This window comes from Neltuma alba, unplaced genomic scaffold, assembly GCF_004799145.2.
Source record: "Neltuma alba isolate B1F8T4 unplaced genomic scaffold, ASM479914v2 tig00012467_pilon, whole genome shotgun sequence".
NCBI lineage: Eukaryota > Viridiplantae > Streptophyta > Magnoliopsida > Fabales > Fabaceae > Neltuma > Neltuma alba.
Window position 1 is genome coordinate 49,154 of NW_021636943.1, and position 26,712 is coordinate 75,865.

Consider the following 26,712-nt stretch of genomic DNA (forward strand, 5'->3'; position numbering starts at 1 on the left):
CAAATACTGACAAATTATGTTTAATGTCTAAAAATAATAATAATTGACACACAAAAATTATGATCTGAGACTAATAATAATGGGTTCAGAGGACTACAAATATTTTATAAAATTAACAGATAAAACTAAAATTTTATATAAAATTATATGATTAGAACCACACTTTTATGATTAAAAAAATAAAGTAGAAGATACAAGAAAGCTGATGGATTTTCTTCCCCCGAGAGCACAAATTTTATGGGCCTAAGTTCTGTGGGCTTCGTTAGTTAAGTTCCGAATCCAATTTTTGGAGCCCAAATTGAAATTAAGCTGGTTGGGTTTCGCTTTCTCGCCCAAGTTGAATTGCCCTTTTGTTTTCCCAGCCGAAACGACGCGGTTCCGGCACCTAGGGTTTAAATAAGAAGGTTCGCTGTTGTTTTCAGGGACGGAATCCAATTGACTTCTGAGCTCGGTCTTCCTCTCTCTCTCGCACTCTCAGGCGCTGTTGCGAAGGTAATCATTGGTATTCCATTTCATCCTTTATGATACCCGAAGCAGATGAATATTGTGTTGGTTTGATTTGTATTGCTTTTGCACGTTTCAGCTGTTTTTGAAGTTGATCTTGATATATCAATCTTCACTAGTCCCTCTTGTGAAACTTAGACTTTTGGCGGGCCTTGAGCGTCTCAGTCTCGTCTTTTATCTGATCAATTTAAATGATTCATGTTCCCTTTACCTGTATATTTGATTTTTATGTTTGATGTTCTGACGAGGTAATTATCATCAGTTGGTCTTTGTAATTTGTGTTTTTAATATTGTTGCTTAAATTTGCAAACTTTGTATCACTATTAGGCGATAAGATGCGGAGATACAGTCCAGCATACTATAGTCCTCCTAGGAGAGGATATGGTGGGGGAGGGAGAAGCCCTCCCAGGAGGGGATATGGTGGAGGTAGACGAAGGGAACAAAATCATGGGAGCCTTTTGGTTCGCAACATTCCTCTCGATTGCCGGTAAAATTATTTATATGTGATTGTGCTGTGCATGCATGCTGTAAATCTTATTATCTCGACTCTCATGTTATCCTATTCTATCATTGTTTTCAGACCTGAGGAACTTCGAGTTCCATTTGAGCGATTTGGACCCGTCCGGGATGTCTATCTACCGAAGGACTATTACACTGGGTGAGTTATATTTCAGGGAAACGGGTGATCTCTCGCATTGGCCTGCTTTAGTTTCCCCCCTCGTCATTACTATATCTCTTTCGTGTTCTGAAGTCAAAGTGTGTAAATCTTCGTGTCAATTTAGTAAGCTGGGGCATTATAGTCTTGCTTGCCGATTGAGTGCCATTGCTAGTATAAAGTGGCTCGAATTTTGCCTTCCACGGCAATGTGGCACTTTTGCAACAACAGATACTGATAGAGGCTCACTGCAACTTTGAGCATCACTAAAAGTAAAGGTTGAGAGCAAGTAATACTGATAGCCGCTCATTTGTAATAGTTGATAAAGCTTATGATTACTGTATTTATTACCTCTAGATTCTAATTAAGCACCCAGAATTAGTTTCGTTATACTTTGATGTTCACTTGAGCTGCTACTAGCTACCTTGGCGGGAATATTTTACTCTGAGTATGTGCCTTAAACTTGTATTAAGCAATAATCGGGGAGTGTTATGCATCTGTGATTAGTGTCTTCCTTTTGCAGCTATGCTAAGATTTTGACCTTGTATGAAATATAAGTATATAATATTTCATGAAAGAATTTACTGAATACTTGCAGGTGAAACTCTCCAGATTGGTAAGAATAATTGAATTGTCAGTCAATTATTGGTTTTCTTGTATTTTCTGTCCTCTTAAATCATTGTCAAAGTAGGGGACGGATGTTTCTTTCTGTTGAACTGAATTTTATTGTTTTCCTAAATATTTTACTTTCCATTCATGAATTAATTTTGTACTGGTTTGTCAGGGGGTATGTTGGTTTGAAATTGAAGTATAACAAGACCAAGCCCCACAATTGAGGAGATCCACTCTCACTGTTTATCATTGCCTAACATATTGGTTCCCAAGTTTATAAATGTTCATGCGAAGAGTGTTCCTATGTGAAGAGAACTTAGATAATTACACTATCAATAGAAGTTTGATGGAAGAAGATTGATACTTGTCCTATTGAAGACTTCATGAAGATGTTTTTAAGTTTGTGGGAACGTTGAATTCAATTGCTTATAAATTCAAGTGTTGAAGAATTTTCAAGTCACTTGCCTTTTTGAAGTTGCCTTTACTACTTGAATGTATAGAAAAAGGTCAGCCACTGAGCCTGGATTTTAGCGGCTTTGGTTAATTCAACATCCTGCTGTGTTCATGTCTCTGCAGTTACACATTTTCTAGTGAATGCTATATTTATTACTAAGTAATGTAATTTGCAGTGATTACTGGGTATGCAAATTCTGAACCATAAGTGTAATCTACAGTGTAGTTTTGCCAGTGTTTGGTCTAACATTCTTATAATGGTGGTCTACTTGTTTCTCCTATACAGAGAGCCTCGTGGTTTTGCATTTGTGCAATTTGTGGATCCTTATGATGCTTCAGAGGCGCAGTATCATATGAATGGACAGATTTTTGCTGGAAGGGAAATATCTGTAGTTGTTGCTGCAGAGTCAAGGAAAAGACCAGAGGAGATGCGTCAGAAGTCAAGGACAAGGTATTTCTTCTACTTTTTATTTGATGTCTTGCTTTCTTATGGTGAAAACAACATATTTGGCTCATGTCTAAGATAGTTCTCTTTAATTATATTTGTATCATTTACCTTATACAGAGGACCAGGAAGCTATGGGGGGCGAAGGTCAGCTTATTATGGTATGTTGTTTCAAAAATTGATTTTTTTAAATATTCCAAACTGCAGTGATTTTCGGAATTAATACTTCTTGTTGTCTAAAACTGAAGAGGTTCCCCGCAGTGTTAATAAGCAGCTTCCAGTCAATGCAATCTGATTTTTTTCCCCCTTGCTTCATTAGAGTTATCATATTTGTTGGGTGCGCGTGAAGTTTATGTTGTTTATCATGTTTAGATATATACAAAAGAATGAATTGCAAGTTCAAAATTTTACCACTGATTATATATTGATATTTGTTATAAAATTCGGGGAGCTCTTCGTATCACCGATTTTGGGTGTAGGTTTTGTTAAAGTTCTGTCAAAATTTATGATTCATCAAATACGAATAGGTTCCACTAGGCCATTACACTTTTCCGGAAGGAACAGGACAGGTGTATATGTAGTCGTTCTGGACTGCTAACCTGACATTTCAAAACAACGCTTTATGTTTTCTATATAATAGATAAATTTCATATATAAAGGTTCAAGACTTATCCATGATGTACTTGCTGACTTCCAATCATACCTGATACTCAATTGTCTTGTTTTGTTCATGCAAAGTCTGTTGCATTTATGTTGAAGTCTGTCCTCTTCAGTGGTGTCCGGATTGCATCATTGACCTTGAGTTGTTGAAAAGTAATTTCATTTATTGGAATTTTCTTGTCTACCATTTCTTCTAATTAGCTTATTAAAAGCTGTTTAATTAGGGGCTTGTAGGCTGCTTTCATGATGGACTGGGGGATTGAATCAATGATTGATATGACTTAGTTTTGGCCCAAAAAATGGTTATCAACATGGATCAAATCAAGGACATGGTTTAGGCACCTTCCTCAGGACGTGCTTTAATAATAAATCTATTTTGTGTATTGAAGCCTTTTCCACTCACCTGGAGGACATTTACTTTATATTTTTCTTCCCTATCACTGACAAACTAAACTCATTTTACATTGGAAACCCTTTAAATGAATGAGGTTTTTGTATTGTATATTTTATGGAATCTGTTCTTAATCTAATATGTATCAGGACGATCCCGATCTCGTTCAGTGTCAAGATCACGCTCCCCACGTTATCACTCTGGTTCTAGAAGTAGATACCATTCAAGGTGAGGTCTAGAATATGAAAACATTTTGTTCTATAGCATCATAGAGGCATTTGATCATGCTTGTGATTTGACATTGTCAGGTCCTACTCTCCTACCACTAGAAGGCGAGGTGACTATTCTGTTTCCCCTAGACCACGTGGTGTGCATCCTAGGTCACCAAGGGGTCCTTCTGTGGAGCGAGATGGTGATCAAAAGCGCAGGTCATATTCTCCAGGTTATGGCAATGGCCCAGATTATCATGCTGCCAATGGATATGATGAGTGAGTCTTTGACGTGTGCTTGTGTTTTTAGCTCTTGGTTACATGCGTTGTTTCTGTCCTTTTCCTGATTTTAGGGAGTTGATTGTGTTTTCCTTGTATATCCTATAAAAGGAAATCTATGTATGAATCTGAGGCTGCACGAGGCCAGTGGGGACAATCACCACGCAGAGCATCAAGATCACCCATTGGGTCAAGATCAAGGTCTGCTGATTTGTCTCCAAGACATGGCAGATGAGGTAAAGTGGTTTAATAGTAAGATTTTCTTCGCAAGATGATTGTTTCTCCGTTGGGTTGACATTTTCTTGATAGTTTTTGTGGTGCATGCTGCAGATGGTTGGCAATGTGATGCTGGGCTTCTGTACAATTCCATGAATATATGAGAACCTATACAAACCTTTGTATCTTGCTTGAATTTTAAGCGATGTTATCTTCAGACTTAAGAATTGATTTGCTACTCTGAGCGTGCTGAACTTGATATTATTATAAAATTTAAAAACTGGTTGATTTTGGTTAATTGTGAAACTTCAAATCAAAATTTTGGTTCTTTCTCCTTAGGGCCTCTTTCGTTCATAGAAAGAGGATGAGAATGGAATTAGGGAAAATTATGCTGGAGGGCCAAGTTCACGAATATTTTATTTTTAAGGACTACTAATGGTAAATACTCATTGTTCTATTTGTAAATTGGTGTTGTTTGAGTGGTAAGTGCTGTTAAATACCCGTAGTCTGATTATTAAATGTATATTAATAATAATTAAGTTGTGAATTTGGTCTTGCAGTATTATTTTATCACGGAAATAAATGGACTGGTGTGAAATAGAATGGAATCTGACCATTAGGAATTTCCTTCGGCCTTTGAACTTAATATGACTGTAAAATCTAGACTCGTTTCTTTATTTTTGACTAATCTTGAAGGTTGAATTCCAAATTCCAGGCCATTCTCCGGAAGGTTTTAGAAAAGATCCAAATTAGGGGTGGTTGCCTCACTCCAAGAACGTATAAATAGGTTCAAGCACGGCATCAATGACTTCTAAATTGATGTTTGTTAGGCTAGCCAAACTCTAGCCAATCTGCCAGATTCATTTTGTTGGAATCATTCTATAATTTTGGCGTTTACCGTTGAATAGTCATTTCCATTTCAATTCAATGTCAGCTGTTGGACCAATTGTCCAAAAGAATTTTGAACAGCGTTTCAGTTTCAAATTTTTATCTTCTTTTTTTTTTTTTCACCTTGTGAAACTAGGGACTACAAAACGTGAAGTCCTAAAAGAGCAATATACTTGCATCATGACGGGGATGAAAAGTAAAATTTTCAACAGGAGTAGGGATGGATTAGAATTAAATAAGCAACAATTAGAGTTGGGAGGACGAAAGCCCCAGGTTACCACTAATTTTACTATTTGAAAGAAAATGCTGCCAGAAGATTTTGCCGCCTCGCTGTTTATCAACCAATCTTTCCCCATTTGATCCTTGCTTGCCCCGGATGATGGTACATTCATCTAATATTAGTTCTGTATAATGAGTTTCACACGGATGGATTGGATCTTGATTGTTTGATTTAGCTTTATTAATCCAAAATATAGGGTATTTCTTATTGGGAGAATTCCAGTTAAATCCCATCATGTGGACCCAATGAATTTCAGTCCCAGGAGATTCTGAAATGGCCATTATAGCCCATAAAAGACATAATGCACAGCCCCCCGTATAAAAATGTACAACAAAAAATAGTGAAAAAATTACAATTCTTTATACAAAAAATTACAACAAGGAATAGAAAATGTACAACTCCACGTGTAAAAGTTTATAACAAAGAATAGACAAATAACAACTATACATGTGGTCATTTACAATATTAAATAGAAAAGTAACAACTAACATAATCTTTGGCCGTTCAGGTTTACTTCATTTTGGTATTAATCCTTCAAATTTCAAATCATAGGTTTTGGTCTCTCAATGAGTAAAAAAATTCATATTTTTATTAAATTATAAGAACCAATTATAGGAACAAATGTTTTAGACGAAAAGAAATTTAAAGAATTAAAACCAATGATTAATTTAAAAAGCACTTTTAAAAAGTAATTTCACGCAAATTCAGATAAAACTCCTCTCATATACTTACTTTGTATACAATAAAATTATTTTTAAAACCATGATTTGGATTTTATCAAAACACTCTAAAATGAAAATAAACTTTAGAGACCAAAATTTGCATTAACTCAAAAATTTATAACAAACAATATAAAAATAACATATATATGTATATGGTGGTTTACAGCAAACAATAAAAAATATATATAAATATGAAAATTTACAACAAAAAATAAAAACATAACAACTCTACGTATGAAATAAAGCCTATAAGATGTTTTCTACAAATTTTAAGGGCTAAATGGTCTTTTACTTGTTCATTTAATTTTATTTTGGGTCAGGAAACTGAAATTCTCAGAGTCCTTTGGGACTGAAAATTTATGAAGTCCACATTGTAAGGCTTAGCGGAAATTTTCCCTTTCTTACTGCTTTGCCATAACTAAAAATATAGTTAAATCATCAAAATGATCTAAAAATAAAATAACTTTTCAGGGTTACTCCTATTTAAAAGTATGGATTAAAGCCAACCGCCTCTTGGCGGAGTGGCACCTAGCATGTGCGTGTGTTGGTAATGTGCGGGTTCGATCCCGCCCCTCATGTAACCAAAAAAAAAAAAGAAGTATGGATTAAAGAAGTCCTTTTAAGTGTAAACAAGGATAATTTTTTTTTGGAAAAAAAAGAAAGTAATACTCTTGTCATGCATAGTGTAAATATGAGATCAATAATTTATTCTAGAAGATGGCTAATGAATAGTACTGGAGAGGGAACTCATACTAATATTGTGCATGACTTTTTCTCATGCAGTTATTTAGTATTCAATGTTACTCCTCCGGTCCTTAATATAAGACCTATTTAACTAATTTGATTATATTAAGGAAGTTAGGTAAGTTAGTTAATTATAAGAAAAGTGACACATTTTTTCTAAAACACCATAATCATCTTTCTTAATACCTCATCTCCCTCTTCTACTTGATTATGGTTGAGAGAGTATTTATAGGGGTAATTTAGAGAAAATTGATAAATATAAGAAATGGGTCTTATATTTAGGACCAAAATTAACTCAAGAATTGGGTCCTATATTAAGGACCGGAGGAGTATTAGATAATTCAATTTTGAACATCATAAAGTCAAAATAAGGTATCTCTCTGAATATGGCTTTATTCATTAATATCACTCCCACAGTGCGTAGCATTACATATGATCCCTCCAACACCTCCCTCCCTCGCTCCCTCCCCTCTTTTTCCACACGTGAATACACTATACACACACTTTTATTTTATTTTAGTTTTTATAGGAAAAAATTGTGTTGGATACCAAAGATTTATTACCCACTAATAAGATTTTTGTTATTGAAAGCAAAATCAAAAATACATTTTTATAAAAATATGAGCTACATCTTTGTCATAAAAATTCGTTCTTTTTTTTTTTTGGCTCTGTATGGACATTCTCCTAATGAAAGTAATCATATTTAAGATGTTGTTAGGCACTAAATGTGGACATTCCTCTTAATAGGGATTTAGACATTGGTTCATCATATTATGAAAAACTACTGACTCTTTTGATTAGACCAACTGTAATTGATCATATAAATCCATTCTTGTTAGCCACCCAAACATTCTTTCAAGTACTATTTGGGCAGTGTGATTATTGTTTATCTTATATAGGGTTAAGGTGTATTAAGCACCTCGATGTATTTTATCATGTGCGTTTAGCGTCATAAAATATTTTATAGTGCATTTGTCATTCTAAAGTATTTTTTTTTAGGTATATCCAGTAACCTATAATATTTTATAGTGTAATTTTTCTCTTAAAATATTAAATTTTTCAGAAACAATTGTGCTTTTAAAGTACTCCTCCGGTCCTTATTATAAGACCCCATTTGACTTTTTATTTGGTCCTAATTATAAGACCCCAATCCATTTTGTCTCTTATATTTATGCATTTTTTTCCAAGATAATCCTTCTAATAATGATAGTTTTAGCCAATATACTTAATTAGCAAGGATATTTTAGGAATGACAACACTTATTTATTATAAATAACCAACTTAACTTCTTCCTTAATCTCCTCAAATAAGTCAATTGGGTCTTATAATTAGGACCGGAGGAGTATTATTTTATGAGCAATTTTAATTTCATCATTAACTCTTCAAAAGGTTCGTTAAATGAATATATTTAAGCACCATAAATGTTTTTTCAATATTTTTTAAAGTGCTAGATGCATTCAAAAAAATTATTTCAAGATACTATACGTATCACAAATATTTCAGGGTATTGAACATACCTGAAAAAAATTTAAAATATTGGGTGCATCACAAAATATTTTAAGATATTAAATGTATCTAACAAAATAGGATATTAAACGCAACTTAACTCTAAATTATATATAAATGAAATGATTCATCGTTAAAGACACATGCTATAAAATATAATGGTGATGATGATGCTTTTTCCCCCCACGAATGAACACCAACACCAACTGGGATTGGGTTTTATGTATGCTCCAATCCCTCAATTTTAAAATCGCTGCTTCTTTTATGAGGGTAAAAAAAAATCACTATCACCAACGTGTTGGCTCTTGTGACTTAAATAATGCCAAGTGCTTTTTTGAAGATTTTGTTTAATGTGAAGTCTACAGAATATAATGATTACTTAAGTTACGAGGGGGGGGGGGGAGTTTTCACGTTTGTCGGCCATGGCATTAGCAAAATATTGTAATTTATTAACTTGTAAATTGGTAATTTGCATCTCCCATGAGCATGTGGGGGAAACATCATTCAAATATACTACTCTTGGTACTTAATATAAAAAATAATTTGATATTTAATTTATTATAAATATAAGATTCTAATTCATTTTGTTTTTTATATTTATCTTTTTTTTTATAATGTTTGTACATATTAAAAGTTCCATCAAATGATAATTCTAACCAATATACATAACTAGTCAGGATATTTTTAAAAAAATAAAATATATTTATTACAAATAACTAATGTAACAAATTTTTTAAATTTATTCAAATTAGTCATTAGCTCTTATATTAAATACAAAAGAGATAGTATCAAATTTAAATTAAATGCGAGAGAGGGGGTCATATACTGCTATGCTTCCCCAGCCTCCTTTCTTTCCCTTTCTTTTTCTTTTTCAATTCCTTCTTACTTGGCGGCTCGGTACCTTGCTCGTTTTTTTAACCAATGCTTCATCATTTTTCTTATTATTTAAAGACTAAATTACACATAAATTTCTTCAAAGTTAATCATACGAAAATAATGCTACTTCTAAAAATCCAATAATAAACTCTTCAAATTTTAAATTTATACAGTTAATTAGTACCTAATTATTTTCACCAATACAATATTGCATATTATGAATTATTTGCATATAGCTTAACATTTATGTGATTATTATTTACGAATAATAACAAAAGCATAAGATTAATTTAATCTGACAAAGTTGATATATTCTCATATGATAAAATTAATTATCAAAATCAAATAGAGTTTCTGGAGGCCATTGACCCATTACAAACCAATGTGAAAACCTGGAATGGGTAGGACGGCGACCTTTAGCTTATTTCCCTCTCCCTCTCCCTCTCTCTCTCTCTATCTATCTATATATATATATATATATACACGCACATACATATGTCTTCGACTATATCGTCAGTTAATTTTCCCCCCTCGTTGTTTGATTCTTCTAAGTTCTAATGGCAATCGGATTCATGGAGGTGCTTGTGGTCAAAGCTAAGGGCCTTCCTCTGTCTGATCTCTTTGGTGCGTTTCAGCTTTAGCTTCTCTTTTCATCATCTTTCTCACTCATAGCTTGAGAATTTCTACATTAATCCCCAATTCTTGAGTTATTCGCTGTTTCATCGATTTTAAAAGGGGTTGACTGAAATTCTCTAGTTTCTTGAAATTTTCAGGTTTCTCATGCTATTATATGTTAAATCTAACAATCTTCATTTCTTATATTTGTCTGTTCTCAATAGCTCGTATCGATCCCTACGTTCTGATCCAGTACAAAGGCCAAGAGCGCCAGACTAGTGTAGTCCATGGTTAGTTTTATTTTCCTCAATTTTCCTATGCATTAATTCATGTATATACATAACTCCAATTAGTCCTGCTGGAACCAGTTTGAACATGCATACACATGGTTGAACTAGGGATTTATTCATCATATATAACAGTTACTTTTGAGCATTTTCCTTTATTATTTTCCCGGCTATCGCTATGACTGTGTTCTGCTGTACCTGAATTGTATAAAGGACGAGCAGTATGTATCTAAGAGTATTCCTATTTTGATTAATTGATCATGAGAAGGGTCTATTAATTATCTGTACTTAACCAAATTGACCGAATAAGCCATATAGTATATGCTCTCATTTGAAATTGTCAGACGATCCATAAGATTGATCTCTCAGAATGCTGTGATTAAGTTTCATGTTAATCGAATACCGTGTAAAATGGTGGAATACTGTGTGTGTGGAATGGGGGGAGGAAGGGAAAATGAAATATGAATAACCAAACGATTTGTTAAATCTGAAATAGTCTATTGATTTGTCTGATTTTTCACTCAGCTGATACTTAAGATTGAATATAAGTTTCCGTTTTCTTCCTAGTATATAACTATAAGCTTTTGCTGATTCCGTCTTTTTCATCATAAAAGTAATAGGATGCTGATATATAAGAAGTTTTTCCCTCTCTTTCTGCAATTGAATCGAACTTGCTGCTAAGTTGAAAAGCTAAACTTATAGGTTAGGGTGTTGCTTATCAGAAAATTATGGCATATGTTTGATCACTCTATATCCATATATAATGATGCAGAGGGAGGTAGCAATCCAGTGTGGAACGAGAAATTTGTATTCAGAGCAGAATATCCTGGATCAGGCGACCAATTCAAGCTCTTCTTTAAAATCAAGGACAAGGACTTCTTCTCTGCTGATGACTTCCTTGGCCAAGCCGAGTAAGGCTCAACCATATTCTTCAGTAAACTTGCTCCCTGTGAAAGAAATTGATAAGTCAACTCAAATGTTCAATAATGATGAAGATTTTCTTTAAAGGATGCTAACTCGAGAGCACCAAATATCATATTGAATATGTTTGTGATGAATTTGTGTGTGGGTGGCAGAATATATGTGGAGGATTTGCTGGCTTTAGGAGCAGAGAATGGAAGATCTGAGCTTCATCCTCGAAAGTATAGAGTGGTTGGTGCAGATCAATCTTACTGTGGAGAAATTGAAGTTGGTATAACTTTCACCCTTAAGGTACTTAGCTTCTCAATTTCCATGTTGCTTATGTTGATATATGTGTGTGTGTGTGTATATATATATAATATTATAATAAACGTGTGATGATGCAATCAGTTTGAAGAAATTTACGACAGAATCATTTTGTTTGATGTTGTTGTCTTGTTTGAATTCACAGGAAGAAGACGAATCTCTTGACGAAGACATTGGAGGATGGAAGGAAAGCGACTACTAGTTATTAAGTTCATCAGATGTAGATTTTCGAAATTAAGATTGTGAAAATGTGAGTTTGAAGAGAAGGGGGGAAAAATATAGCAAATTTTATGTACTGTTACCCTTGTATTACTCTGTTAATTATATAATTTTAGATTTTTTTTTTTACACATAGTCGTGAAAACAACTATCTTCATTTTTCTCTTCTTTTTTCTTCTTATAGAGCAAGGTATTTCGAGAAATAATAAGTATACAATTACAACATCAAAGCTAATATAAAACTTAAAGATTGTTTAAGTAGAAACCAAACTATAGTTTTAAGAGTGATTTTACAGAATACAAAATAAGTATATAAAAAAATTTTGTCTCGACTTGTATGAAAATATTCTTTAAAAATACTTTTGACATCTACTAAACACTTTTTTAGGGGGGAAAAAACTGTCCATCACAAACTTCTGCTCATAAGATTGGATTTTTTTTGGTTAATGATTATTGTTCATAATACCACAGGAACACTAAATCATATGTTAAATGTGTGGGGTTTTTATATTTAGAATATGTATAGGGGTTTTATATTTAGAATTGAAAGAGAGAAAATCGTGAATTGTGTAAAGTATAATTCCTACTAACATCATGTCAGTCAGCCGACCTAGCTCAGTGGTAGAGCGCGTGGCTTTTAACCACGTGGTCGTGGGTTCGATCCCCACGGTCGGCGGTTTTTTAGGATTTTCATCAATTCCTCAGTCTCGTGATTGTGATGTACCGTGCTGCATGTGGTCCCACGTCAGCTTTACCAAAATCGCTATTGGCCAACTTTTGTTCCGCACTTTTACAGAATATAATCAAAATACTACAAGCACAAAATTTTTTATTAGAACATTATTATATTTTTTCTTACATTATTAAATTTATATTTTTTTTTGCCAACATTATTAAATTTATATTTAATCAATATTAAAAATCATCAATTTAAAATTTTCTAATGAAAAACTAAGACATTTTAGTGTCTAAATATACAAGACCAAAAAAAAGCTAATTTTGGATCAAACTCAACTATTCTTGCCAAAAAGAAGACAGGATATAATAGAACTTAACTATTGAATTAATTTTTTTTTGCCCACGAACTATTGGATTAATCTAAAAAATTGAAAGTGTGTGGGATATAACATCTCTAATTTAAATGTCTTTTTAATGATTATGACAGTAATTTATACCATGATGCAAAAAAAATGACATTAATATAAAGAATACAAATCTGAACATTTTCATAATTTTTAATTGCATCAAATATGCTAATTATCATAAGTAATTTAAAATTAATTAGTGAAAATGGAGATCTCAGTTACATTAACAGTAATTAAAAATATATATGATTTAATAGTCACTACTATCCAAGAGGATCTAGAAATTCTATCAGTAGACCCAAAGTCAAAATTTATATGTTACCTCCAACTCTGAGTTTTATTATAACTTTTTAACAACTTTATGAGTGTTAAAAAATTTTGCTAAAATTAGGCCATGTTAAAAATCTATTTAGAATTTTTAAAAGCGTTTAGTAAGTTGGAGGTTATGTGATCAATCTAGCTTAGAACCTCAAAATGTCAACAACTATTTTTCTAATTAAAGAAAATTGGGTAAATTGATCAGACATAATTAAGTTTATGCTTCAATAAGAGAAAATTAAATCAGGTTCAGGGTCCATTCAATTTCGCATTTTATATACTAATAGAGGTTTAAATTGTTTTTTTACCCAAAAAAAAAAGCTTTAAATTGTTTTTAATGAGAACGGACATCACTTTTTTTTTTTGGACAACAGAGTAATGGTCCTGTTAGACTTGATGTGCTTTCATAACCTAGTGTTTTTGTCAAGTCAATATACAACTAGTGTTAGTTCAAATTTGCATCAAGCTTTTTTTTAAAAAAAAAATCTAGTATTGTCTCTTATGCTTAATATAAAAGTAGTTGAGAATTAAATTCTATTTTAAATATAAGATCTTAATGCACTTTATTTTTTAAAGTTATAATTTATTCTCTAGAATATCCCCATTGACCATACATATTGAGTAATTTTCATTCCATCATAGTCAATATTGAAGAGTGCTTTAGAAAAAATAACTTATACTTATTATAAATAATTAATTTAAGTAATTTTTTTAATCTATTCAAATTGATTAAGTAACTCTTATATAAAAAAACGTGAGGAAGTAACATATAGGTTGAAGGTTAAATCAGACTATTTGCACTACCTTTTTCCAAAACAAGTAAATTATACAGACGAAGAAAATAGAAACATCGTTGTAAAGGCATCAAAAACTTCTGTGAGCAGTTCAACAATAACAGCAAAAACAAAGAAATCAATCAAGTGAAACAAACAATGAAGAAAAGAGGGAAGTCCTCATTGTTTGATTTACCTATATTGAATTGCACACAGTGAACATCAAGCCGACCTAGCTCAGTGGTAGAGCGCGTGGCTTTTAACCACGTGGTCGTGGGTTCGATCCCCACGGTCGGCGGTTTTTCTTTTAGATTTGCTTTAGATCTTTCCAGAAATACGACGTGGTTCTAGGCTCTGGACTCCCATCATTTATTAATTTAAAATTAAAATGATGAAAAGATGGCTTTACTTATGGTGAGGTTCAGTACATTGACAGCTTTAGGCTACAGTATCGAGAGTTCGGTCAACCTTTGGAGCTCCAAATGTTTAACCGGATGAAATAATTATTTTCCAACAAAAATTTTAAATGTATCTCTGTTTTATTTTTTTGCGAGAAATTTTAAATGTATCTCAGGTTTTATCAAATTATCTTCCTTATTTTAAAACATAAGAACTTTTTGCTTAAATTGATGCGCAATACTCACTTTCTTTACGGGAAAAGAATTAGACCTATTTAGCTACAGTACTCTTGGTACTCCCCCCCCCCTTTCTCTAAAACCATAGATTAGGATAGAATGGTTTGAACTTCCCACTTTTGCGTACACCCCATTCCATCTGGACCATCAGTGCATTTGTTTTACCAGCCATGTCCTTGTTTACCACGCAGCTCAAAAATGCAAAATATATTTGACAAACACAAAAGGATCATATATTATGTTTTAATTAATTTAAACGTATAACTTCCAACATAAAATAAATGACTTTCAAATTTGAAATAATTTTATTTTTTTAAAGAAAAGTGGATATTGCTTTAATAATTGTGTTCTTAGTTATACGAAATGATAACATAATCTTTGGAAGTATCTTGGTCTTTGCATTTTAAAAAACAATTGTGGATATATTAATGGCAGACAAAGTTAAGTAACTTATTATTTTCCCCCGATCTCAATAACCATATATTGGATGTCGCTAGGACCAAATCGGTATATAATAGTACAAATGAGGGCATAGAAAAGCATACAAACGTTGTACTGCCAACGAAAAAGGCTTGTACAAAGAGAGAATTGGAAAATGAAGAATAAAAGAGAACACTCTACCCGCTTCCCACTCCCAGTAAGAAAAAGAATGTCCTTCATCGGGCCACAACCTTTTTGCCAACATACCAATATGTTAACCTTATTTTTTTCAAGTTGAGTAATATCTACTACAGTATCTCCCACTCACTTGCATTCAGACCACTAATAATTATGATAGCTAAGGCACAAATCACCAATGAATGGCTTGACCGTTAGACCAGAAAAGGTCAGTTATAGGCTTTTAGCATACAAAAAATGCATTATTTGTTCAAATCCATAAAGAATTGAGCACCTGAAAAAAAATCTGCAGACCACCCCAAATCCACAATTATTCATTGCTTTTAATAGAACAGTTTTATGTAGATTAAGGTGATTAGCACCAGTATGCACCGTTTTGTTGAACATTTTTCGAAGCTAGTATGATTTGTACACTCAGGACAGCAGAAAAATTGTGCCATTTCCATGAGATACAACTTTGTTGCTCAGAACTAGAAAAGATTGCAGCCACGTGCAGCAAGCAATAGATCAAGGCAATTGAAAGAAGTGTAGAAGCAGCAATGGATATTGATGAAACGCAAAGGTTATGTTCCCCTCCATGTAGCATAGAAGGTATAAAAAAGGGTATTTGGAACCAAGTTAGCATCCCAAAAACGAATAAATGAGAGATAAAGTCATATACATGTTGAATCATCACACGTCCCACCCACCCCAGAAAATAAAGTGTATAGTTCGGAGACACCACACTTCAAAACTCTGATCATCGAGTTTTTCAAATGAGTTTCTCAATCGAACTTCCAAACTCACGATTGGGTATGAGACTGTTCAACTAAGAAATTGACAACCCTGTTCAGGAAATTCAAACCAAACACAGTCTCTTCACAGTTGACTTTTATAGAAACACTCAAAGGGTCGGAGCATTTACCTTCAACGGTAACTGTAAGCAAGCATGGCATGGAATTGCTTAAGATCTCACTGCTAAAACGCAAGCACAAACCAGATGCATCATCAAGGTGGGCAGTAACAGGCATATCCACAGATACGAGGGAAACATTTGTGTTACTGAGCATCTTTAGTGCTATGCTTTCGCAGATCACAAGAAAATTGTCCTTTGTCAAAGAGTTGCTGTCCTTGTTCAGCTCTTCAATGTGATCAATGAAAGAACAACTGACACATCATACAACATAATAGACTTTGAAGTTTAGAATCTCAAAGAATCATGCTCACAATGAAGCAGAGTAAACTTGTAATAATGTACAAAGTCAATTTTTTGTCTGCTGAATTCTTCGAGTTAACAAGATTCATATATGCTTCAACCTTTGCAGGTGACGCTTTGTTCATCTTAAATCTAGCTGTTGCATCATTTCAATAGGAAAGGATTGCCTAAGCAAGATGGTTACATCCTGAAGCTAGACGTAACAACGATATGCACACCAAGTCTTTTAACATCGCTAATTTTTCTCAGTTCCATTCCCCGAGTACAAATCCCTCAGAGAAATTCTTCCCGTTAAAAATTTGAATTGTTGAGACCAGTTGGGAAACTCTAAGATGCACTATCAATATAGCAGTATGGCAAAATGTAATTATTCAAAGGTTCAAACAGAATAACAGAAATAAGATGAAAATCAATTTGCTATGGAGGACAATCTAAAGCATATTCAATTATGGATTCAGATAAAAAGAGACTATTTCAGAGATGCGTGTTCTTTTGCTTTTTTTTTTTTTTTTTTTTAAATTTTTCCAACGTTTTAAGATGTGGGACCAAGAGTTGTCTTGAAGGAACTCAATCAAATTGATGGTACATATCCCATGGATTGGGATTGTGAATACTAAATTTACTTACTAGATGTTCCACATCCTGACTTACCTCCTCACATATTCAAACATCCCGCGAAGATGAGATTCTTTATCTCTGAAATCTTCCATACTGATTGGAAGTGGTTTCACAAAGTATCCAATATCAGGCCTTAGCTTTACAGGAAATTTTTTGCCATTGCAAAACAAAGCCAACTTTCGAGGCAATAGGTGGTGATGGAAGTGAACTTGCAGAGTCCTCTTTTCTGTCTGACCAGGCTCCAGAGAACAAATCTCTTCCATAGAAACCAGAGTTGGTATATCAGTATTCGAAGCACTGGAGTGCAATGCCAAAAGCAGTAGGATCCGTTAGTTCCAAAAGACCAATATGTAAAAATCATGCAAATATAAGATGCAAACATGAGAGCCAAAAACAACCAGAAGAGCATATAACACAGCTCTCAATATAATTTATCAATTTCAGAGAAAAGAACGATGGTAAACGGGTAACCATAAGTTATAACCCTCTTGAAGAGTAATGCCAAATATGAAATCAAGGAGAGAATATGCTGGGAAATCCACCCAATCCAAGCAAAGGATAAAGGCAAAATTTGACAAAATTAATATTCCTGAATGGCTGAATCAAAATCCTCATTAAAATAAAAAAGCCTAAAGCCCAAATTGAAATTCTAATAAAATATCCTCCTCCTGCATTCGGTAAACTAGAACTCAAGCTAATTCCTAAACTATGTTTAGCATATAGAGTTATAAATCACAATTCACAAAGCGAAAAAACCTTTGAGATTTAAATTTTCACCCTGAAGGTGACTGTTAGAGTCCAAAGTCTCTTATTGGCTTATTCTAGGAAGAGGCGTGGGAGTCCTTCCTCGGAAAAGAACTGAAGATAGGAATTTAAATAGCTTTTATGTTTAGTTGTCGTCTATCTTATGTTCTAAATGTCAGTTATTTTCAGTTTCTATCCCAGAACCTAGGTGATTATTTTCAGTTATTGTGTCAGACTTCTCAAGTCAGTTATACACTTGTTCTTCATCATGAATGAAGTATAATTCAACACACATAAAATTTTGTGCAAATTCAGCAAAACAAAACACAGAAAAATATACTATATTGACAATCACAATAGAAAAGGCACATCAAAGTTTACCTTAAATAAGAAATGGAAAATTTAGAGTTTACCTCTCAACAGGGGATGATGTATGGTTCGTAGAATCTGAACCCTTGCTAGAATCCTCATCTATTAAGACTACATCAGATAAGGACTCCAAAGAACAATTTTCAAAGAATAATTCTAAACATATGAGTTGAGGGGATATGTTTGACGTCTCAGATGAAAATGAATAATTGACCTTCAATCCATTTCCATTTGTAGGATCTAGGAGCACATAGCATTTATTTTTAACTCGACTTCTGATATTTCCTATTGTTATTCTAGCTGAAGATCTACGGGCTCGACCTTGTTCCATTGTACATTCTGTAGACAATCCAGGCTGCTCATCCAGCCATGATTCCAGAGCTCTTGTAGACAATAATTCCCCAAAATCAGTTGTATCCGGGTGAGACACAACATTCTGATTTTGGCCACCATTACCTGTGTCTGAAATCTGAATCAAAGGATCAGCATTGTTGTTACCTTGATGACCAGAAACAGTCTCATCACTGCGACTAACATCACTTGAACCAGTATATGAACGTTCAGAACTGTAATCAGAAGCACTTTCCTCATCCAAAGATCCAGATGCATCAGGACCATTCTCCTCTCATCAAAATCTGCTGAAGAAACCCCATCATCTTGATCAAGGTCAGTGTGTATGGAAGACTAGAAGGCTTTGGAAGAGGCTCATAGCCTGGAGCTGCATGGAATACTATATGGGAAAGAGAACCAGGGAGATAAAACCGGGAATTGATAGGTTCAGATGACACTGTCAATGTTTTTGTCTGTCCACCATATATGCATTGAGCAAGTACATAGGACAGGTCTTTATTTTGTGATTTGTTATTTTCTTCTTCCTCATTTTGTTGGGACTCCAGGTTCCGTGAGAAAAGTTTCTTCACAAAACATGACCGATCACGAATATCATAGTTCAAGTCATGCTCAGCCAGTTCAACTACATAACTTAAGACTCTACGCAAGGACCCAATATCATCTTTCTTAGTGCATAGTATGACCTGCAACCAAAAGCCATTAAAACAATGAATAAAATTCATTGCATCAAATGAAACTTTTGCTTTTCAGCGCAAATAAAAATTATAAATTTGGAAGCCTTTAACCTAAACTAGCTAAAAAGCACAAATTATTAATATCAGAGAATCCAAAACGAAAAACTTGCAAGTATGTCGCCATATATTCATTTAACAGTGCACAGAATTCAAACAACTGAGAAAGCAAAAAATTAAAATAGGATCCATCGGGTCATATATTCAAAAAACAAGGCACAGAATTCAACCACGTATGCACAGAAAAAGTAAACCGTGCCAGCAAATTTAAGCAAGAAAAAGCTGCATATTAAAAAATATGTAGCTGTCCAGCTTTCCATTAACAGTCCAACCTACTTGCTTTCAGGAGGAAAAAATTATGGCTTTCAAGGTTAAGATTATGACCAAAAGGATAGCACCATTCAAGATAGAATTTCATTTTCCCTTCTACCTTTTTCCCCTCTTCAAAGGGAGGCAAGGGGCCAAAGAATGCAAAGTATAGAACCATATAATTAATAAGCTACACTGTAAAAGAATTTAACAAGTCTGTGAAGAAACATAAGCCTACATTGAACTACATAGGAAAAAGAAATCTATGATCGAAATAGTTTCACAATGAGTTCTGGTCAAGGCTACATGTTGCAACCCAAATTAAGAGATTAAGGCTTATAATCACAGCCAGTGGCCAACAATATAAAACCAATTATTAATCACTGTTTAGTTCCATCTTTGTTTACATTTGAGATATAAGTACTTGATACTTTCGGTTACCAGAGAAAAGGATAGGGATAATAACAATATAAATGCAATAAGATTTGTTCAATTGTCATATGGATCAATCAGTAGCAAACAAGCACAAGATTAGCTTCATGGCGTACCTTTGCCATTGTATTAAGTATCTGGAGCTTTGTTTCTAATGCTTCTGAGGCAAAGCACCAAGCTAGGTACTTAAGCACTGTGCTCAGCATCCTTGGGATTATCTCACCTAAAGAGCAATACTCCCCCATCATCCAAATAATCATAGCACGGGCAGCAGGGACCTTGATTGTATCCAAACTACGGATTAACTGAATTATGACCTATAAAAAATGAAGTCACCAGCAGACTCAGAAAGAAAGCATCCAAAGACTGCAATAATTACTAATAACTAACTCAACCATAGCAGTGCTGCAAGCAAGAAACTAGAATATTCTCTGTGCTGACAAAACTAAAGGTGGAAGACAAGGAACTCTAAAATGCTACAACCAATTACTACTAATAATAAATTAACCACAGCAATGTTGTCTGCACTGACAAAAGGGTGGTAGACAAACTCCAGAAAGCAATAACCTAAAACAAAATTGAAAACAATATAATTACGATAGAACCTGTATGGGCAGAAAAATCCTAGGAACGCTTGTGAAGCACATGTCAGACATAAAATAAGGTATCATTATACAAAGTTTACAAACAAATACTTTACATGAAGCACGTTTCTGCTTATTACACTTTTGGCAAGAATGCCCTAGCACTATAGCTTGAAATACACATAAATAGCTATAACATGGGTAACAAAGAGACAAGAAATCTACTAATAGGGTTTTGATCACTAATGAAAGGATGAAAATGCCTAAAGGAGGATGAAATAGCACAATGCTGGCGCACCACAAACATAAAAGCACAGAAAGAATAAAAAAAATTCAGTTCCATCAGCATATGATGAAATTCATCTATCTTATCTATGCACAAGTTAGGACGATTTTGCTCATTTTTTAACACTTTCAAGGTTATACTACCAACAAAAACTTTCAGATACCTGCAGCTCTTATGCAAAATTTCAAGGCCAAAATTGGACCTTAACCCTAAAGGATTAGTCAATCAAATAATAGACAGTAAATGGGTTGGTTTGAAAATAAATGAATTGCTGGTTGATATCATAAATCAGAAACACATTTGTACTAAAGTTGTATTTGCACACTGGATTTTCAAAGCTGTCCTATCCCAGGAGCTAGCTACATCAAAAAAATCGGAAAATCCTTTCCCCTCTTCAAACTTGTACTTCTCACAATAGCATACAGAAGATAGAACTTTATATGCCTCCTCCAGGAATATAAAAATACATTGAATAAGCCCTCACCACACTAAATACGTTAGAATGATGTAAGCAGTTCATGATATTAGCAACGAGCAGAATTGAGGTCTAAATAGCAACAGAAAATAATAAACTAGTTTTTCCAAACTAACAGCTAATGATCAAAATGGTGTCCCAGGAGACCAGAGTGCATACATTGTATGCTACCCAAGCTTATTCCAATTTGCCTGCATCTTTATATCGTCTTTTGGAAAAAAATAATAATAATCAATTTAAAAAAACAGCAGAAACACGAGGGTGGTTTGAATATTTCAGAACAAAGAAAACATAAAAACCTTCTCATAAGTGAGTGGATCTAGCTTTATGATTGATTTAATGGATATGATTGCCTGAATTAGCACGCCATCTTCTCCAACCACAGATTGAATTCCGCTACACATAAGTTCTGCAACTACGAACAATAAACAAGGAGCTGGACAATTTTAAATAGATGTGAGAAAAAGAAGGTAAGTATTAGCATACCACGTCTTAACAGAGTCAACAACCAGTCCAAACATGCATTTGCCATTTTTGGAATCCTTTGACCACATAGACCAATGGCAGCAACAGTATCCGCAGCAAATCTCCTGTCTGGATCTTTAATATAATCCTAGCAACGCACTAAGAAAAACATCAATTTATGCAGAAACCTAGTAAATGGAATTTACTTTCTAAGTTCATGGTAAAATTTAATTCACACCCCAATAGAGTGAAAATATTAATTATACCATTTGTTTCATTTAACCATCACTTTGATTTAAAATAATAAAAAATATTAACCAAAATTAAGAAGCAACAGTAATTTTCAGCGTATATGAGAAAGTAGAATGACATTTATTCCATACAATTTGCACAGGAGGCCAAGGTTTGATGCTGACAAATACTTCATTTCACAAGGCAGTGACTCATCTGCATGCCACAACGTAGCTGAAAAGGAATCCTTGGATTTGAGGTGAAATACCTGAAATTCTTTGAGAATGAATGGAACAGACGAGTCTGTGGCAATGGCAGAAAGTATCTCAAGCTTCAGAGCTTTAATCTGATATGAATCTGAAGAATGTATAAGAAATCTTCATAGTGAGCAACAAGAGAGAAGGCAAGCCTTAGCAAAAACTTGGCATATTGCACAGGACCTGCAAAGTAAATCATAAACAAAAAACAAACAATCATTTATATCTAAACCAAGAATTATCCAATTCAGATATATGCCAATCACAAAAATTTTGAAATGGACCATCACTGCAGCTAGGTTATCAGGAAGGGAGCAGTCCCAACTCCTACAGGTTGATTGTGGAAAAATTGCATGTACGCGGTATTAAATTTTGAAATTATGTCCCCATGTCCTTGTCTCCAGCTGCAGTATTCCTTCCTAGTTTGAAAGAGTGGAATGTTTTCCCCTTCTTGGGGCTTAGCACAATGTTCTGTAACCGAGCTATACAATGCCTCAATTTTTGTCTCTACTAAGTCTACTTTTTGCTCCATTTTGGAGTTAGACACAAAAAGGCGCCACTATGATACCAAGAGTGATGGTGGCCTCTGAAATTGTTGTATTGTTTATGTTAAGTGGTCTGCACGCCTTTCCACAGAGAAGGGACAAAGAAAAACATGCAGAACCAGCGCTGACAAGAGAAAGCAAAAAGAAAAACACAGGTTCTCTTGAGGCTAGGCGTTTAAAGGGCCAAGACCCATGGGGTTTGAGGCCATCATATATGCAATAATGCATGGAATTCAAGAAAAAATAGAAAATAAATGGAAGAGTAGAAGGGCTAGAGCAGAAATACTGAAGTGATAGCAGCATGTGCCATTCTACTCAAAAGCATAGAGCAAAATAAGACGAAAACAAGGGGTTCAAGAAATGCCTACCACAAATCTTGACGTGTATGATGATCGCAGGACAAACAAAAGTGGTTTAACAATTTTCTTAACATCATCCCGAGAGGCCATTATCCAATGCACACCAGCAGCTGCAAGTACAACAGCAGCACTGTTATTACTCCACAACAGTGGTGAAGTACACTGGAGCAGGATCTTCACAGCATCATTGCTGGAAGACGAAAACTGGGATACGTCTAATTTAGGAAAACCCTTGTTTGGAGAACTTGACCGTGACAGATATTCATCTGGCCTTTCAATGTAGCAATGGAAAATCATATTTGCTAATTCAGATAAAGTATTCCCAGAGCCATCCACAGCTTCTTTCGCCGTAAAGTCTGGCTCATCATCTTCAGATACAGTCTTTCCAGAGCTGCAATCCTTTTCCTGACACAAAGAAAACATGATTGATTCTTTGACAAGTCCATGCCTTGCTATCACATACCGCAGAAGGATCCCAATTAAGATTATCTGACCCCACTCTTCAACATCAGGAAGAATCTCACACAACCTTTTGAACTTTCTTCCTAGCAACAAAAAATTATTTGGACAAACAGTAGCAAATGCAGAAGCTGCAGCTCCAACAACTTCTGGGGAATTGTCATTTAATAATAGTCCAACAATCTGCACAAAATGGAGCATCGCTGTTAATTAATTGAAACTATAATGGCCTTATAATCCTACATTGCCAACCCTCCAATATCTGGCATAGAAGTATCTTATGCAAATTCAGATTTCAAAGTATAAATCCCATGGAAATTATGGATGCAGCTGCGTTCAGAGGGCACAAACACGCAGAAACAATGGAAATGATGATGAAAGCGATAAGCAATGAATATGTTAACCAGACCTCTTCAATTGCAGAAGTATGTTCCTCTAGCCGCAAATCATGAAGCTTAGGAAGAGCATTTGCAGCACATTTTCTAACAAAAACAGAAGGATCTCTTGCACACTTCCCCACAGCAACAAGAACAAGAGGTGCAATTACATGAAGCCTTATACCAGCCATGGCACGAAGTGCCCATGCCCTCACCAGTGGGTTTGGGTCACGAGGTCCTTCTGGAAACAATTAATTGATAGCAATGCTTCATTTGGACGCCTAAATCATAAAAAGATGAAAGAATAAAAGCACTATCAGTGAGAGTAACTCATCATGTGCGAAACCGAGTATAGAATGCCAAGAGTCAGGAAATAAAGCATGTACTGACTTCTAAATGCATAATTATAAAATATGACCATGACCAGCTTACTGCAGCTACATACTTTTCAGCATAATGCAGGAGGTACAAGTAGACCAGCTTCTTCACTTCCAAGATTGAGATGCAACATTTTTAAAACAACCTGCAATCTCATTTGATAATGGAAAGAGAAAAATGGAAAAACAGATGAGTACATGTTAGGTAGAAAAATCTTCGAACTAGTTTAAGTCATAGAACTAAATCGTTTTCTAGACGAACTGTAACTACAAGTAACCACTGAAAATGTTCCCCATAAAATTTCGATGGCGAAATGAAGTTCGTATCCGGTGATTTTGTTACACCATGAATGAAGTACAAATCGAGCACCGCAAATCAACAACATAGGTTAAGAAGCTGACAAATAATGATAAGCTGCAACACAAAATGAAATTGATTTCTTTACACTTACTGAGGGAGGGAAGAAGTTGGCGACATCGAAGCCCTGGGCGATGAGGGCAAGCAATCGCTTAAGAGCTTCGCATTTCTCAGAATCGAACTTGCTGTCGAGTAGGGGAGCAATACTGACATCTTCGGGATCGTCGTAGAGATGGGCGTCTGTACCGATCCGGAACACCAACGTGGACGCTTTACTCAAAGATTCCGCCGTCGCCCCAAACTGTGGGAACATATTTTGGGAAGAATTTTTCCTGTCGCAACTCTTCTCTCTGATCCTCTACTAACTGAATTTGGAGCGAAGTTGGGAGTGCTTGGATGCCGAGAAAAGAGTAGATCGAACACTGGAAAATACCTTCGCTGGAATTGCCCCTGCCCCTTTTGTCCGCAGCCAAACACTCCATCCGACAATCTTCATGGACAAACTTGCCACGTGTATACTGAGTCATCATCCACCACTCATCAAACCTAACAATCATCAGTACTAATTATAAGATTTTATTTGTAATCTCTGCAAATAATATCTTATAATTAAAAATGGTTAACAAGACTGATATTTAAAATGGACTGAAAGAAGTATATGGACGTGATTTTGTTTTTTTTTTCCAAGAATGTCTCCTATTCTAATTCTTAAAATTTGTTATTTCACCTCTTTGAACATTTGGGCCAATAGAACTTTTTGTCTCCACTGTACAAAATCAATATATTATATCATGATTTGAAAATGATTTTACAATATACAAATAAATATATAAAAGAATTTATCTCATTTTGTGAAAAAATACTTTTAATATGGATTAAACCAAACAATCCCAACAAAGTATAGTGTTGATGCTTGAACTTGAATGTACATGGGAAGTTATGCACGAGAGAAAGAGATATAATAATTATATTATTTTTGGTCTTTAGTACTATCTTCGGTCCTAATTATAAGAGCTGGTTGACTAATTTAAGGAGATTAAGGGAATAAGTTAAATTAATTATTTATAATAAATAAGTGTTACTTTCCTAAAATATCCGTACTAAATCCGTACTAATCAAGTTTATTGGTTAAAATTATTTATTATTAAAGGGACTATCTTGGGAAGAATATATAAATATGAGAGATAAAATGGATTGAAGTCTTATAATTAGGACCAAAATAAAAATCAAATGAGGTTTTATATTAAGGATCAGAGGTAGTATAAGAGTTAATTTAATTTTTAATTTGATTTAATCTAATCTAAATATAGTATAATTTATACCCTTTTTTTTTTTCCCGGATAGTCTTTTTTTTTCCTTCTTTTGACCAGATAGTATAATTCAGAGGCTTTTTTATCCAGACACGACAAACAGTAAAAATATTTACTCAGATGCTATAAGATCAAAAATATTTACTCAGATACTACACTTGAAATCGTTCAGACGGTGAACGAGTTTAAATTTTGTACAGAAATTGTTCAGGCCAAAAACGACTTCAGTGGGACCCACATCCAAATATGAAAGTTGTTCTTGGTCTGAACAACTTCAGTGGGACCCACATCACAAAATGGAAGTTGTTCTTGGTCTGAACAATTTCAGTGGGACCCATTTTGTCTTACACTTCGTCTTACATCCATTGTTTTCAGCTTTCATATTTTGACCAGACTATTTCTGCCTTTTCCAGCCCCACGTAAAGTGTTCCTTCCTTCCCCAATATCCCATCAATATAGAGTAGTCATTCCTTATCTCTCATGCGTGAGTACTTATTTTTGCATGTGAGTGTATAGTATGAATTCTACTTATATAAGGCATTCGGCATTCTTTTTATTTAATTATTCCAAATTATAACTAAAATTCTAAAATTATAAATAGAATATTATTATTTTTTATTTAATATTATTTATTTTTAATTAATTCTATTTAATTAATAATTA

At 34.2% G+C, this 26,712-nt stretch overlaps 3 protein-coding genes and 2 non-coding genes across 8 annotated transcripts; 4 read left to right on the plus strand and 1 right to left on the minus strand.

The window, feature by feature from the left end:
* Positions 1 to 416: 416 nt before the first annotated feature.
* LOC114727385 (serine/arginine-rich SC35-like splicing factor SCL30) lies at positions 417 to 4,756 on the plus strand. Of its 3 annotated transcripts, none has more exons than XM_028914098.1 (9): positions 417 to 492; positions 832 to 991; positions 1,085 to 1,162; positions 2,511 to 2,675; positions 2,790 to 2,830; positions 3,870 to 3,948; positions 4,029 to 4,208; positions 4,320 to 4,444; positions 4,518 to 4,756. In XM_028914098.1, exons 2-8 carry the CDS (start codon positions 840 to 842, stop codon positions 4,441 to 4,443), a joined length of 819 nt encoding a protein of 272 aa, XP_028769931.1. In that variant the 5' UTR covers positions 417 to 492; positions 832 to 839; the 3' UTR covers position 4,444; positions 4,518 to 4,756. The 3 variants fall into 3 exon arrangements, with proteins under 3 accessions (XP_028769931.1, XP_028769929.1, XP_028769930.1); XM_028914096.1 differs by having other exon boundaries at positions 418 to 492; positions 4,539 to 4,756; XM_028914097.1 differs by having other exon boundaries at positions 426 to 489; positions 830 to 991; positions 4,539 to 4,756.
* Positions 4,757 to 9,997: 5,241 nt separating this feature from the next.
* LOC114727388 (elicitor-responsive protein 1) lies at positions 9,998 to 11,899 on the plus strand. Of its 2 annotated transcripts, XM_028914102.1 has the most exons (6): positions 9,998 to 10,064; positions 10,280 to 10,345; positions 11,115 to 11,253; positions 11,419 to 11,554; positions 11,715 to 11,812; positions 11,841 to 11,899. In XM_028914102.1, exons 1-5 carry the CDS (start codon positions 9,998 to 10,000, stop codon positions 11,769 to 11,771), a joined length of 465 nt encoding a protein of 154 aa, XP_028769935.1. In that variant the 3' UTR covers positions 11,772 to 11,812; positions 11,841 to 11,899. The 2 variants fall into 2 exon arrangements, with proteins under 2 accessions (XP_028769935.1, XP_028769933.1); XM_028914100.1 differs by having other exon boundaries at positions 11,715 to 11,882.
* Positions 11,900 to 12,392: 493 nt separating this feature from the next.
* TRNAK-UUU (transfer RNA lysine (anticodon UUU)) lies at positions 12,393 to 12,464 on the plus strand. Its single transcript has one exon. It is a non-coding gene; the product is annotated as a tRNA-Lys (tRNA).
* A 1,726-nt stretch (positions 12,465 to 14,190) lies between these two features.
* TRNAK-UUU (transfer RNA lysine (anticodon UUU)) lies at positions 14,191 to 14,262 on the plus strand. The gene has a single exon. It is a non-coding gene; the product is annotated as a tRNA-Lys (tRNA).
* Positions 14,263 to 15,733: 1,471 nt separating this feature from the next.
* On the minus strand, positions 15,734 to 25,138 carry LOC114727375 (AP3-complex subunit beta-A). The gene is given in 16 exon segments (XM_028914085.1): positions 15,734 to 16,363; positions 17,064 to 17,327; positions 18,188 to 18,762; positions 18,765 to 18,817; positions 18,820 to 19,177; positions 20,083 to 20,283; positions 21,611 to 21,720; positions 21,798 to 21,924; positions 22,276 to 22,384; positions 22,386 to 22,447; positions 23,178 to 23,810; positions 24,037 to 24,236; positions 24,239 to 24,285; positions 24,450 to 24,498; positions 24,501 to 24,527; positions 24,830 to 25,138. Coding segments are annotated over 16 exon segments (3,402 nt in total). The 5' UTR covers positions 25,053 to 25,138; the 3' UTR covers positions 15,734 to 15,999.
* Between the last annotated feature and the right edge of the window lie 1,574 nt (positions 25,139 to 26,712).